Consider the following 14,998-nt stretch of genomic DNA (forward strand, 5'->3'; position numbering starts at 1 on the left):
ATTAAATCTATATATTGCCACTTGGCCAGTGGCTTAGTGGTATTTTCATATCTTGCTTCCTCTGCATCTGGCTGGTGAGTCCTTGGTTCTGTACTCCTTCCGAGCATTCTCTTACTCTGGTAGCCCCACCTATATTTCCTGCCTGGCTACTGGCCAATCAGCGTTTTATTAAACCAGATCAAGTGACAAATCTTTACAGTGTACAAGAGCATTATCCCACAGCAAGAATCCATTACCACCATGGTAAGGAAGCAGGCAGGCATGGCGGCCAGAGCAGAAGCCGCCTGTCATATCTTAAACTACAAGCATGAAGCAGAGAGTGAACTCAAAACAGTGTGTATCTCTAAAGTCTCAAAGCATGCCTCCAATGACATACCTGTTACATCAAGGCCACACCTCCTAAGCCTCCCTAAACAGTGCCACCAACTGGGGACCAAGTATTCAAATGCCTGGGACTATGGGTGGACATCTCAAAAAAAAAAAAAACACACACACAACAGATGATGATAGCAGCTTCTATTTGACCACTGCATAAAAGATGGCACAGAACTAATGTCCTTAAGAGTCTGCTATCAAGCCTACCTAATAAGTTACTGGGTTTTCCAAATAACTGCCTGAGTTCAGACTGCATGCCTTTGCATTAGGAGCACATTTTGAAATTGTATTGTCTGGGGAGATGGACTAGTCTTGCAACTGAACTCTCAAGCACAAAGACCAGAGTTCCACCTTCAGAACCCATGTAAAGAAAGCTAGGTGGACATAACGTATTTACAATGTTAGCTCTCAGGAGGCAGATCCTGGAGTTTACTGGGCAGCCAGCCATACTAGCCTACTTGGTGACTTCTAAGCCAGTGACAGACCTTGTCTCAAAACAAGGGACATGGGTGTCTGAGGAACAATACTCCTGGCCTTTATAAGTATGTACACAGATGTGCACCTGCACACACTCACTCATGAGTATACACACATATACATGCACATAAAAATGGGGAGGTATATGGCTCAGTAGTACAGTGTATACTAAGCATGAACAAGGCCCTGGGTTCAATCCCAAGAACCCCTTCCCCTAAAGACACTGTGCTGTTAGGGTCCTAGATGGTGTAAGGGGCAGGTGTTAACAGAGCAATGCACTGTGAATCTCTGCATCTTAAGAGATGTTCTGAACTCTGGGAAAACCACGGCCACTGGTGTCTTTCTAACAAGCCCTGTTCTTCGTTCTCAACAGAGACTCATCTCTGGTGAAAATGGCTTGGAAAAACTCTCTGCAACAGCTGCTTTTCTTGCTGCTATGACTGAACGACTGACAAGAGGCAACTTTGAAAAGGAGGAAGGGCTCATCTTGGCTCACAGTTTGAGGTGCTCAGCCAATCATGGAAGGGAGAAGACATGGCTAACAGTGAAAGTATGCATATGGGACTCCTCACATCTTGACTGGACAGGAAGCAGAGAGAGGACAGGGAGAGGGGCTGGGGTATAAAACCTCAAGCTTGCCTCTAGTACCCACTTCCTCCAGTAAGGCCCCACCTCCTAAAGGCTCCACTGAACCATCAAATACAGCACCACTAGCTGAGGATTAAGTATGCAAACAATGAATCTGTGGGGGCATTCCATATTCCATCATCCCCTGTCTACCTGACAGCTTTGAACCTAGTCTTTCCCCAGGGTCAAAAAACAAAACAAAAAAGCAAACAAACAAACAAACAGAACCCAAACACCCCCACTCCCAAATCAACCAACCAAACAAAAAACAAGGGTCAGGAATCACGATGACAGGAGCAGCCTCATTCACATGCCCACCTGCAACAGTCACTGGAACCAGCGGGGTGGGAGGGCCAGTCTGAGGGAGACATTACCTAGAAGTACACAGATGGAATGGTTGCGTTGGGGAGGGACTTGCTTTCCACTTGCAAGTCTGGGTCAGTTTCCGAGAAAGGAAAAAGTAACTGCCCATTACAGCAACCGAGATATTTTAAGAAACACAGCCATGAGCACATAAAGGTCAGGTTACATATGCAAGTAAACACAGCTAGTCAGCAGAAGGTCTAAGGCCAGCATGAAGATCTACCAAGACTCCTCCAGCTTTGTCCCCTCTGCGATAATTGCTATTATTTATGAGAATACAGAACCATCAAGGTCATAGAGTGTCGGTCAGGCTAAGATAATTTCCCAGGGGCCCAGAATCATAGAAAACGACAACATTCCCTCTCCCTCCCACGGTGTGTGTGGGAGGCTGCAGGAGTGGCCTGGGACTCGCTCCCTGCGGGCTGGTAAAAGAGAGACGAGGACTAGAATTCAGCTGTCCATCACCGAGGATTAACGTTAAATAGGAAGCTAGATATCTTCTCAAAACTTTCTTGAGCACTGAATTGTATTCTTAGACTTCCAATCTTACAGAACCAGGTAAGTGGCCAGCTGGTGGCTGTGTTAACTAGTCTTTGCTCCCACAACAAATGCTCCAGTCGCGATGGTACAAACAACAGGAACTCGGCTGCACACAGATCTGGGTGCTGGAAGTCCAAGTTCAAGGGGCTGGCAGGCTTGGTTTCTCCAGAGGCCTCTCCTTGGCTTGCAGGTGGTCAGTGCCTTGCTGTGTCCTCTCCCGCAGAACAGGGATGTCCTGTTGTCTCTCTCTCTTTTTATAAAGACACCAGTCCGACTGGAGTGAGTCTCTACCTTTGATGCCAATGAAACCTCCTTAAAGGCTCTACACCCAAATGTAGTCCTGCTGGGGGCGGGGCTTCAACACGAATGCCATGCAAGTCAGTTCCTACAGTGAATTCTCACACACACACACACACACACACACACACACACACACACACACACACTTCACAAGTATCTGATTTCTTTTCTAACCAATGTTCCCTGGGAGGTACTAGGGACAGAGATAAGAAACCCTCTGGCCTCAAACAGATTACAGTCCAGCTGGAGAGAGATATGAAAGGACAAGGGGCCTTTTGTGGGTTTTGAAGAAGAAGAAAGGAAAGATCAGGCAAGACTTGGCAGAGGTTCCTGCCTCCACATCTCCTATATCCAGCCTCCTGAGGAGCAGGGTACGAGGTGCAGGACAAGCTCAAGGGTGCATATTTCAATTACAATAGCAACTCGGGTTCCCAAACAAGATGAACCCTTTTATGACTGAAATGGCAAAACCATGCATTCAGCCAATGTCACAAGTAGAGGAGCCCCTACCAAACTCTAGGACCACACCACCACCAATGCATGCACGTGTGCATGTGTAGGTGTGCACGCATGAGCGTGTGCATATGCATCTTGGAAAGCAAAGGAAAAACACGAACTAGGGTGGGAAACATCGCCGGCCTTTTTAGAAAGCTGACGTTACTCCTCATAGGAAGGAGGTGTTGAAGAGAAGACAGCCGTGTGTTCCAGGAACAAGGGAATGGTGAGTGGTTTGGTCCCGGGAGCAGAGAATGGTGAACAGCAATAACTAATAGAGGGTGTCAACTCATGCAGGGCACAGCTACACCACGGTGAGCTCAATGATAACTGCTGCATGGGGCGGCCATCTGAACTGCAGTGCTCACAGCTGGGACTTGAAGAGAGAAAGAACAGCTGGACCAGAAGGATGTGGGCACAGACTTTCAGACAGACCAAGCAGCAGGTGGAGGTGAGGTGCCCCTGGGGTCAGGCTCGGACGAGAAGAAAAATGGAGCTGCAGACAAGCATTGGTCTAGAAAGCCTTTGGGCTTCCCAATCTATTTAGGGGGGAAAAAAATCACACTTGAAATCAGTATAATTTGAAGAGTAACTAAGTAATGAAAATCCAGTTCAGAACCAAAGGCACGGCCCCTTCAAATCTCACTTGCTAGTTCCCAACTTAATTTTTAAATTAAGACTCCTCTAATGAGACTCAGAACCGCTCTCAATGAATTCAGATGGCAATAAGGGGAAGAAAAGATGCTAAATGAGAAAATGTGTTCCATCTCATCTCAGTCTGCTGAGGGTCGCAGCGAGAGAGAGGGTGGATACAGTTCTCTTTTACAAAGGCCCATCTAACTACACATGGCATTTGTCGGACACGTGGAGTCAATGAACTTGGAAGAGAATGGGGAGTGCCAAAAAGAGCGTCTATGTCTTGACTTGACATAGACTTGAACTTGGCAAAGATTCAAAACACACACACACACACACACACACACACACACCACACAACTTAGCACAGATACACCTGCAGCTACATGTTCATTTACACAAATATACAACTTGCTTTGGCCAAATACTTCATTTGTGCATATTTTTCTCCATCTGTGAGAGCAGGTGGACATGACCCACTTCTCCTAAAGCAAATGAGTGTGCACACCAGTGCTCTGTGCCTCTAACTCGATATGTGGATGTTAGAGCTCATGAAATGACAGTGGTCCTGGCATTGCTGGCTTAAGCTGCCATCCTGGAAAGCTCCCCTTATACGCCAGGTGACAATCAAAACACTAAGGGCCCCCTACAATAAGAGAAGCTGAAACTGCATGACACACAAAAGCCACCAGTGACATACATGTATTAGTTTAACTGATACTGTTTGCTTTAGGGGCACCTGATTGGTCGAGACCTTTGGTTGAACACAAGAAAAGCTTACTTTCCGCTGGCCTAGGTAAAACAGAGGCTTAACTCATAAGCAGGAGCAGGTAGAGTGGCCCCTAGTCCATGACTCAGTGTGTTCAGGGTAGTTCTTTCACACTGCTAGGTTCTAAACTGGAATAGATAGGATGTCAGGATAGTTTGCTGGTGATGTCAGCATATTCTATAGAGCTTCCAAATCCAGGGGGAAAAAATGCACAGTGCAGAACCCAGCCCTGGCCTGGGCCACATGGCCACCTTCAACCTGTCATCAAGGCCAGAGAGTGCCCAAAAGAAACTGATGTAGGAAGGAGATCCACATAGTGGTTCCACAAGATGAGAAATGGGCCCCGGTCTGACTCCTGGTAGGTGTTCCACCTGTGAGCCAAAAACACAACTCCAGGATCAACTCATTCCCATATTGTTGTGAAATCAGAGGCTGAAGTGCGGGGTTTGAAAACAACACAGCACAGAACAACACAGAGGTTGTAGAGGTCTCACATTTTTGGTCTCTATTAAGACCCTGTCACAGTCTTGCTCAGTATGATCAAGTTGCTGGATTATAGTCTCACCACAGCAGAGACTTGTACTCCTAATTCATGTCTGTAACTGGTGTCCAATTAGTGGAATCAGACTACCTGAGCACATCCCATAAAGACTCAGGGTTTGAACTAGGCACAATGGCACACAGCAGGAATTCTAGGACTTAAGAGCTGAAGGAGAGAAGTTTCAGTCCTGCCTTGGCTACATAAGGAGTCCCAACCCCCCTAAAACAAAAATAAATAATCCAAAGGGTAAGAAGGAATGACTGATGTATGCTTCAGTAACTGTTGGGGAGGGACCAGGTCCACTGGGACCCATTCTTCAAGGATGGCCTAAGCTCCTTACCACCACACACAGTGGCTGGCTGTCGCCGCCCATCATTCCCCATCCCTGTTTACTGAAACTGATCTCTGTGAATGCTGGGATCTGGTTTTATTCTGGCATAATCCAGGAGACTAAGTGAAAGAACAAGACATACGGATCACAGGCAACTCCAGCCCAGCTCGCTGGGCTTCTCTTTCTGACGCATCTCTGTACGATCACAGTCTTTCAAACACGTCAAGAATGGCATGAGATGTTGTCAGGAGGAAGGAGAGCCAGAGTCTTTCCCTGCCTCAATGCACCAGAGGCTGAAAAGGGCCTTAAATATCCCTAAAGGCATAGCTACAGTTGAACTGAGGGAGAGCTTTTGTTACTGCTGCTGCTGTTTGTGGTTGCTTGAGGGTAAAGGTACTGGCCACCTTACGAAATTGCAGGACTGCACAGATGTTATCATGAACATAATGAGTTCTCTGCACACACACATACTGCCTCTTAATTCTCACCAATTTCATGAAGTTGGGACTCTTTTTTATTGGACTGGGCAGAAAGAGGAGACTTGCACCAGCCAGGTGATCTGCTCAAGACCACGCACATGGCTGGGAGTCCACACAGGTTGGCCTTGGCTAATTCCAAGGTTCCACGTCTGCTCTCCCTGTGTCACTAAATCCTCTGGAGTGAGGTCAGGAGCATGGGCACCTACATTTGGAGCACCTCCTATGCATCAGGGATGCTATACACATCATCGTCAATCCTCTTAATTATGGCAATCTTGCAAGACTATTGCTTCTTCATTTTGTAGAAGTGCGAAGAGGTGACAAATCCTTTTCAAAGTCACATGGTAATTGCGAGAAGGGCAGGGCATGGACTCAGAATACCTGCTTTGAGACCTGAGACCTACCCTCTGTTTGCATGCTATCTTTTAATAAAACCAACTGGAAGGGAGCTGGATGAATGCAAACACTAGTGGGAGATGGTTGGGATTTCTTTTAGAGGTTGCCAAGGGCCACTGAGAGTAATGATCCCTACAAGGCCTTACGCTTAAGCGCCTGGGCCACAGACATGTGCACATGAATGTATGCACACATCCCAATCACGTGCATGATGGCACAGATGTGAAAACCCGAAGGCCTGTCTCTTGGCAAAGGCTTGGGAAAGAAGTCACAGTGAGCAGAAAGAACACAAACTTGGCTTCGGGAGCATGCAGGTGGGTGCTGTGAAGTCCAGCTCTGAAAGCATCACGTGAACAGCCTGCTCAGAACACATCTGAAAAACTTCAATAGTGGTAAGTCTTTCGGTAATTTTACAAAAATATTCTGGACCTCCACCGAGCAGTTCCACACAGCTTCAAGGGGAATAGTGTTTCCTTTCCAATTGTACTAATAAAGCACAGGCTCTTTGATAGACACATGTTCTGAATGGCAGGAGGATCCAAAGATGTTTCATCTCTACATTTCATAATCTTGCTATAGATATAATTTAATAGATTAGAAAAATATTTCTACATGCTATGTGAGCTATAAAGGAACACTCCTAGTGACAAATTTAGTGTAAAGTTAAACATATATCCATAAAAACTCACATCAAATAAAATCACTGCTCAGTAGTAGGTGTTACTCACTGTATTACCCTTTCAGGGGCTAATGCTAGGATTTCTTCTGCTCTATCCCATCTTTAAAAACCATAGAGGTGTGTTGGGGAGTTGGCTCAGTAGGTAAAGCCATTCCTGACCAAGTGTGGGGATCTGAATTCAAACCCTAGGACTCCAACAAAAGCTAGCTGCATAGTGCAAATGTTTGTAATAGCAGGGTCCTCCTGGGAGGAGAAGCAGGGGCAGGAGGATCCCTGGAAGCCAGCTAGTCCGAAGAATCTACATGACCAACAGTGAGGATCAAGAATGGCGGTTTTCCTGACATTCACGCTTGGGCCATAGCATAGCATACCTGAAAGAGACAGAGAGAGAGGGAAAGGGGGGGGAAAACACAGAGACAGAGAAGGAAGAGAGAAAGAGAGAGAGTGCATGTACACGAACACACACACACACACACACACATACACAGCAAGAGCAACAGCAATTTCATGTCCTCAGCCTCGCGGGCAGCAACTTCTAGCTCTGTTGTCCACTTACAGGGCTGCTTTTTCAGAAAGCAATATGAGATTTTCATTCAGACAATTATTAGAGACAGAGGTTCAGAGAGGAGCTAAAGTTAGGGCCAAGCAGGAAAATGCACAACATGTAACTCAAGGTGTCTTAGATTCCATGGCAGGCTACAGACGCTGGGGAAGTTGGCATGGCTGGAAACATGGATGTGGGCATGCAGCTCAGCTCCTGCCTAGCATGCACAAAACCTCCAATCCCCATCACCACACCAACTGGACAAGCTAACACACACCTGTAATCCCAGCACTCGGGAGGTAAAGAACAATGTGGTGGTACTGTGTTCCCCAAAATATTGTGCACCCTAATAAACTTTTCTGGGGTCAGAGAATGGAACAGCCACTAGATACAGAGGCTAGAAAATGGTGGCACTCACACCTTTAATCCTAGCATTCCAGAGGCAGAAATCCCTCTGGATCTCTGTGAGTTCAAGGCCACATTGGAAACAGCCAGGCATGGTGACTCACGCCTTTAATCCCAGAAAGCGAGCCTTTAATCCCAGGGATTGATGGCAGAAAGCAGAAAGGTATATAAGGCGTGAGGACCAGAAACTAGAAGCATTTGGCTGGTTAAGCTTTTAGGCTTTGGAGCAGCAGTTCAGCTGAGATCCATTCGGATGAGCTCTCAGAAACTTCCAGTCTGAGGAAACAAGATCAGCTGAGGAACTGGCGAGGTGAGGTGGCTGTGGCTTGTTCTGCTTCTCTGATCTTCCAGCATTCACCCCAATAACTGGCCTCAGATTTGATTTTATTAACAAGACTCTTTAAGATTCAAGCAACAGAACAATTAGAAGTCCAAGGTCATCCTCAGCGACACAGCCTCTTTAAAAAGGGTACTTCCTTGTATTTTTTTTTTTAGTGAGCGTAAAAGCATGTTCCAAAGTACAAACAAAACACTAGAGGAGCCAAAGAGCACCCCTTTAACTTCACCTCTGTAAGCAGAGCAGCCAGCTGGTGACTACTGCGTTCCATAAAAATCTGTACTCGCTACGGAACAAGAAGACAAACAATGCCAGGAAACAAAGAAAGGACTCCTCCTGCAAACCCAGAGTCTATCCTGGGCCAAGGAGGACAGAAGGCAGTGAGCACTTGAGGGCAAATGCAGAGAGGAGCCATCCGTCCCCTTTCTATTAGTGCTGAGTTGTTTAATGGGTGTGCCGGGGGCAAGAAGCAGGTTTACTCAAGAAGTGAATGTCCTCCTTTGCACGGTGGACAAAAGAGTCAGCTTGTGGAAGAGATGAAAGACACCAGAAAGCCCAGGACTGGGAAACAGATGGGAGGGGGGGATCTTTAAAAACCCAAACAAAACCTGAGGTGTGGGCCCTTGAATGAGAGAAATGGGTGTCCTGGACCACATGGTCCCCAGATCCTGCTGGGTTCAGGAAGGAGATGCTGGCGAGGCTGGCACTGGAAATGGGAATGGAGAAGGATGTTCCTGAGAATATTTTCAGAATGTTTCTCCTTGAGCATGTGAGAGGGTGAACCCTTTGGAGATAGAGGCAACAGGCAGGTGGTTCTATCATTAAGGACAAGGGCCTAGGAAGGGATTGATGCTCATCTTGAGTGAGTTCACAGGAGAGAGAGTTGCCAAAAGTGAACAGGGCAAGCCCCTCAGGGGTGGTAGTGGTGGTGGCGAGGTGACTTGGTGGTTAAGAGCACAGGTGGCTGCAGCAGATGACCTGGGTTTGATCCCAGCACTAACATGGTGGCTCACAACCACGTGTAACTCTAGTTCCAGGAGATGCCCTCTTCTGGCCGCTGTGGGCACTGCACGCATGTGGTACACATATCCCCATGCAGGCAAAACATCCATACGCCTAAAATTAAAAATACATCTTCTTCTGGTTTCCTGTCTTGCCCTGTGATCCTTTCTCTATGTGTTCCTATCACTGGGATGCCACTGTCACGAAGCCCTTGTCAAAGGAGGAATCACGAGAGCCGATCCACTTCAGACGTTGAGGTTGTGAGCAACCTCTTGGTAATTTATCCTGTCGTGGCTATTTTGCTATAACAACAGAAATTGGACTAATATGAGGGTTAAGCCACTTGCTTAGGAAGCCAAGACAAGATTTCTTTCCAGGTTGTCTGTATCTATACCATACTGCTTCATGACGAGCTGTGAGAGCTTTGAAAACCTTTTTGTTTGGTGACTCATTGTCCAGGCAACCTACATGCACACTCTCTCTGTCCGTCTTCTTGGATCCACAGAGGACATTTGGCTAAAAGTAACACTTCTTCCATGGTTCATTTTAATCTATTGTTTATAGGACAGTGGTTAGGATGGATCGGAGCTGGGACTCAGGGAGGAAACTGTCCCAGAGGGGAGTTCCTGCATCTACAGTGAAGAAAAATGGAGCTTGGGTTTCATCTTGACTCAAGTCATGGAGTTCACTGAGGACCAGAGCCTGAGGATCTAACTCAGAGCCTGAGTTTTTCTGAGCACTCACACTTGAGCCTTTTATGTCCTGAAATAAAATCCACTGGGAATTCCCTCATCTCTCTAGGGGTAGGACACATGGCCAAGTTACGGCAGCAGAAGAAGGTTGTGGGGGTGGGTGGGAAGAGGTGCAGGAAGCCAACACAGAACATGAAAAATTCCATCCCCCAGGGCAGTCAGTCGTCTTCATGCATGGTTTACCAATGGTGCATGCACTGTGCACACCCAGAAACAACATGCTCCGGACAGCAAGAGAACCAGTCTCCTTTTTCCCCCAGCATTAGCTGTTGGGCTTGTGGCCGCGTCATCCTGCTCTGTGCACTGAAAATGCCTCTGAGGATTTCTTTCCATTGCATTAGCTTATTTATCCTGTGGGCTGTCGGCAGCCAGCGGAAAGAAAAACCTGTTGTGTGGGAATAGAAGTTATTTCGATTCATTCGCTGCATGCTAGGGACACAGATGTGTACTAGTAATTTTATTTTGGTACTATTTGGTAATAATAATAACAACAGTGAGCCAACGCTAGAGTGAAGGAGGAAGGTGAAGGGGAACCAGAAGAGGCAGGGTATCAGCTGTTGATTGGGGAAGTTTGAGAAGGAGTTCTTGTTGGTGCTGACAGCAGCTGGCTTCTTACAGCAGAGCAGGCCCTCTCTAGCTGGGCTGAGTGGCCGACCTCCCCCGGGCAGCTCCAGCCTGACACAAAAGTGAAGAGAGAAACTCACAGGTAGCGTAGTGTGGATGGGTGCAGGGGGCGCTTCTCAGAGGGAGAGCGGGGATTAGAGCAGGCCAGAGTGACTGACTGGGTACCGCTGTGAAGTGAGCAGCTTCTCACTGAACAAAACTGGCCAGTTCAGGGGCTACGAGGCCTAAGAAGGACAAAGGAACAGAGATGGCTGCCAGGAAGGTCAGGCCCTGCTTGTGCCAAGTTGTAGCAGAAGGCAAGAAACTAAAGGGGTGTGTGTGTGTGTTGTCTTACGTCCTCTTAGGGCGAAACCATCAGAGGCCAGATGAAGGGGCAGACCAGGGTGAGAAATATCTTTAATTATGAAACACAGACTCATGGAAATAATTCAAGCCATGGTGACATTTAAATGAAATAAACTAAATCTAGGTTTGCAATGGTTGGGGGTGGGGTAGGAAAGGAGAAATCCTTAAAAAGAATCTCCTTTTATTAAGAAAATAAGACATCACTAAGCTAATATTTTTGTTTACTCTAAACACATACAGACTGTAACACAGAAATGCAAAGACACGGGGTCTGTTGGAAACACCTGCCAGCTGGCCACTCCAGCAAGCCTCCCAATAAGACCCACTTGTGTTTAGATGTGCCCCAGGTCCCTTGTTAGACAACAGGCTTGTCCCCTTGTGAGGCTCTGCTTGGTTTCTATTGTACAAAAACTGAAGGGCTCTCCAGTCCGTGGAAACTGCTAGAATACTGAAATCGTTTCTCACAGCCTAAATGGCATTCAGAATAAACACTGTGAATTGATGAAATGACCAATTATGTGAAGTAGCCCTGCCTGGTGTAATCCAAACCAAATCTTCCCCCATTATCCTCAAACCGAGAGGTGACTCAACAGCCCAGCCTGCCTGTGATTTCTGAACCAAGAGACGGTGCCACACTTGAGGTCCAAAGAAGACCTTGGGCGCTTCTAGCTAATTCTTCCTATTAGTTTTATGTCAGAAAATACCAATATACTGTTCAACAGCTCATCAGCCAAACAACTGTGAAACAACCAAAGGCAGTTAGTTCCCCGCTCTACTACGTCACTTTGGTCTCAACACCATTTCAGGTTTTCACTCACTTCCATGTATTTCCCCTGAGAACATCACCTTACAGTAAGTCCCCGACTTTTGAGTTGTTTCTGCTTTGTTTTGTTTTTTCAACTTTATGATAGTGTGAAAACCATATGCCTTGTCGAGGGAACTGTCCTTGAAGAGCAAGGCATGGTGGTGGCACACCTATAATCCCAGAAGGGCCAAAAGTTGAAGGGTAGCCTTTACTGCATAGCAACTCTGAGCCAGCCTGAGCTACACGAAAACTACCTCCAAAAAGTAAGAAAAAAAAGAGACTGTCTTTTCAATACTGATCCTTCCTAGACGAGGGGTATAGGGCCATGACTTCGTATGACACTGGGCAGCAATGACAGTGGGCAATGCCATCAGCTACATGTTCACAAGGGCAAACCACTGACACTTCACAGCGACTTGTGCTGTTCAGCACACAGTGCAGTAGGTGCAGCCCTATTCTGTTTCCTACATACAGTGGTTTATTTGGACACAGTCAAGCAGCATCTGCCGTCACGGGCCACATGTCCAGCACTGTGTCCCCACTGTGTTGTCCTTTGGGATGCCATGTGCTTTTGTGGTTTCCCTCTCTGGCAATGCCACATCTATTGAGTCATACATGCACGCACACACACACGCACACACACACACACACACACGCACACGCACACGCACACGCACGTATGCATGCATGCACCCATCTTTCTGTTTTGAGGCCTTGCTGAAGTGTCAGTCCTCTTCACCAAACTTCCTGCCAAAAAGTAAGCCTCCTCTTCCCCACGTGGCCCAACTGCCTGTCTTCCTGTTCCTGGACCCTCGCTCACCACCCTGGCTGCACATAATCCTCGAGCCTGGGTCTGGTGTCTAAAGAAGACTGCCCCCTACTGGTGAGAGGGAAGACAAGGTGCGTCCATGGCTGAGAAAGCGGGCACACAGGTCAGGTGTGGAGGGGCAGCCCCCTTCTTTGCATCCCAAACCTTTAGGTGTGAAGCTGACTTTGGGCATTAGCAACTTCTGGACAGCCCCCTAAGGCCCCAAAGAAAACAAAAGGTCATTTGGGAAGATGCCCTTCAAGTCTAAAGAAATCTTTTGAGGGTAGAGGGATCTCAAGAACTCTAGGTGAGTAGGGCAAAAATGGTAAAAACATCACAGGAAAAAATGTTAGTATATCCCTGCCCACACCCCCAAATTGACAAAGATTCATATGGTTTTCAAATGGACAATATAAAACACACACATATTACAATTGATGTAGATCCCATGTACATCTGTAATGTGTACTAGTTTAAGTCCCAGTATATAAGGAATCAGGAAATTTTTGAATCATGAAGACAAAAAAAGGAAGACACATCCACCCACGAAACAGAACCAACCCACTGCACTCACCCAGCCTCGGGTGTTATCGACTTTTTCCATGGTTCTCTATTATCGGTACAAACCAAAACACCTGATCCCCGTGAAGTACCCTTACCAAGTGTGGAACAGAACAAAATCTAAGCAAACAAAATCCCAATTCTAAAAATAATCCAAAGGTGAACCATACCCAAGCTCTATGTGAAAAGACGACACCGGAGACGCTGAACTTCTCTTGAGAAAAACCCAAGGGTGACCCAACCTTAGCAACCGTGTGTCAATTCCTTCTCTTCTCTTAGACATTTAGGGAACCCATGATGGTTACAAAAGTAGGATTCACCCAACTTTATCTGTACCAAAAACAAACAAACAAAACCACCCCAAAACTCTCCGGCTCCTAGTTTCACATGCTATTAAAAAGCATGAAACCGTGTGGCCCATGAAACAAGAACTGTATCTCTCACCGTTGTTGGGACTACTCCAGAAACTCGATGGTAACTGTCTCTTCTTAACCACAGGAGTACCTGACCCCTTCATACACATGGCTCGCTTCAGTGTACCCTTTTACAAGTCAGGCTGAACAGACGGCCAAAAGGCATCAAGTCCCCCATCCCGCAACAGCACAGTTCTGAAGCTCTTGGCACACTCCTGTCCACATGCTTTCAGTATCTCCTCTGCCCTCTCACCCCCAACTCCTGGATATTCAACAAGGATTTAGGGGAGGGGCGGGGATTAAATCTGAGGGCCAGCTTACCCATAGAGAAGATATCCACAACAGCCATAACCCAAAAGTAACTTTTAAAGAACTGGGCATACATCATCATTTTTCAACCATCCATCCTTCAACTTTGGCCATTGTTAAGCGATTAAACAGCACAACCAGAGGTAAAAGACCGTTTGAATTCCTTGATAGGAACGAGCACCACATTTGAGGATGGGTTGGAACACAGTCCCCCAGCAGATGACTCTGGATGACCGACTGTCCCTGGAGCATCAGAACAAACTACAGCCAACCTTCCAGGCACACAGGAAACGTTAGGAGGAAGCCGGAAACAAACGTATCTCCATGATGACAAAAGTGTCAAGACACCCAAACCAGCCTTGATCATCCCAGGTACCAGAACCACGGAAGAGTTTGCTTTGATCAGCCCGGTGTGCACTCCACATTCCCACTGTCACTGTTCCGACGCCACCACAGAAACGGTCCTGGGACAGAGGCCTGGTTTCAAACTCACATTTGACAGCAGCAAAGACACTTGAGCAGGAGGAAATAAGAAAGGTGGCATTCAGACCCAGGGCACAGCAGTCACACACCTCTCCAGACGGGAGCAGCCTCGGCTGGCACCACGCACCAGGAGGAGATTAGGAGATGAGGGAACAGGAGGTGGTGTTCCCAGACACCTACCTTGCAGAAGGGCTCCATTTCTCTTGAAGAAGGTACTGCCTGGCCAGATGGGTGGACCTGATGTGCTGGAAGAGAACACAGACGTGTGTGAGGTTTGAGACTGGGGTCCACCTCACTTCCCAGCAGCCCTTTCTCCATCGACCCCTTCTCCAAACTTCACCCAGGGAGGCCTTGAAAAATGTCCCCAGGCATGCTTTAAAAACAATTAGGTTAAAAACAGGCTTTCTTTCCCCACAGCAAAACCTTCTATGTGAGTATCCTGGTTAGCATCTTGGCCAGGGTCACCCCTGGCCATTGAGACCATCTACAGGCCACCAGCAAATAAGTGCATGTGGTTGGTGATTTGATTTGGTGGTTTCGTTAAGCGCTGAATGCTTGCTAACGTGTTCATGAGCTCAGGGATACATGTGGCCAACGAGTCT

The 14,998-nt window shown here is 47.1% G+C and overlaps 1 protein-coding gene across 3 annotated transcripts in view; it reads right to left on the reverse strand.

Annotated features, from left to right (window-relative positions):
• Positions 1–14,998, reverse strand: part of Foxn3 (forkhead box N3) — a 273,922-nt gene that overhangs the window by 86,257 nt on the left and 172,667 nt on the right. For all 3 annotated transcript variants that reach the window (XM_059279027.1, XM_059279025.1, XM_059279028.1), the window contains exon 4: positions 14,577–14,641. In XM_059279027.1, coding sequence (XP_059135010.1) covers positions 14,577–14,641 — 65 coding nt within the window. The remainder of the gene's footprint in view (positions 1–14,576; positions 14,642–14,998) is intronic.

This window comes from Peromyscus eremicus, chromosome 14 (genome assembly GCF_949786415.1).
Source record: "Peromyscus eremicus chromosome 14, PerEre_H2_v1, whole genome shotgun sequence".
Lineage (NCBI taxonomy): Eukaryota > Metazoa > Chordata > Mammalia > Rodentia > Cricetidae > Peromyscus > Peromyscus eremicus.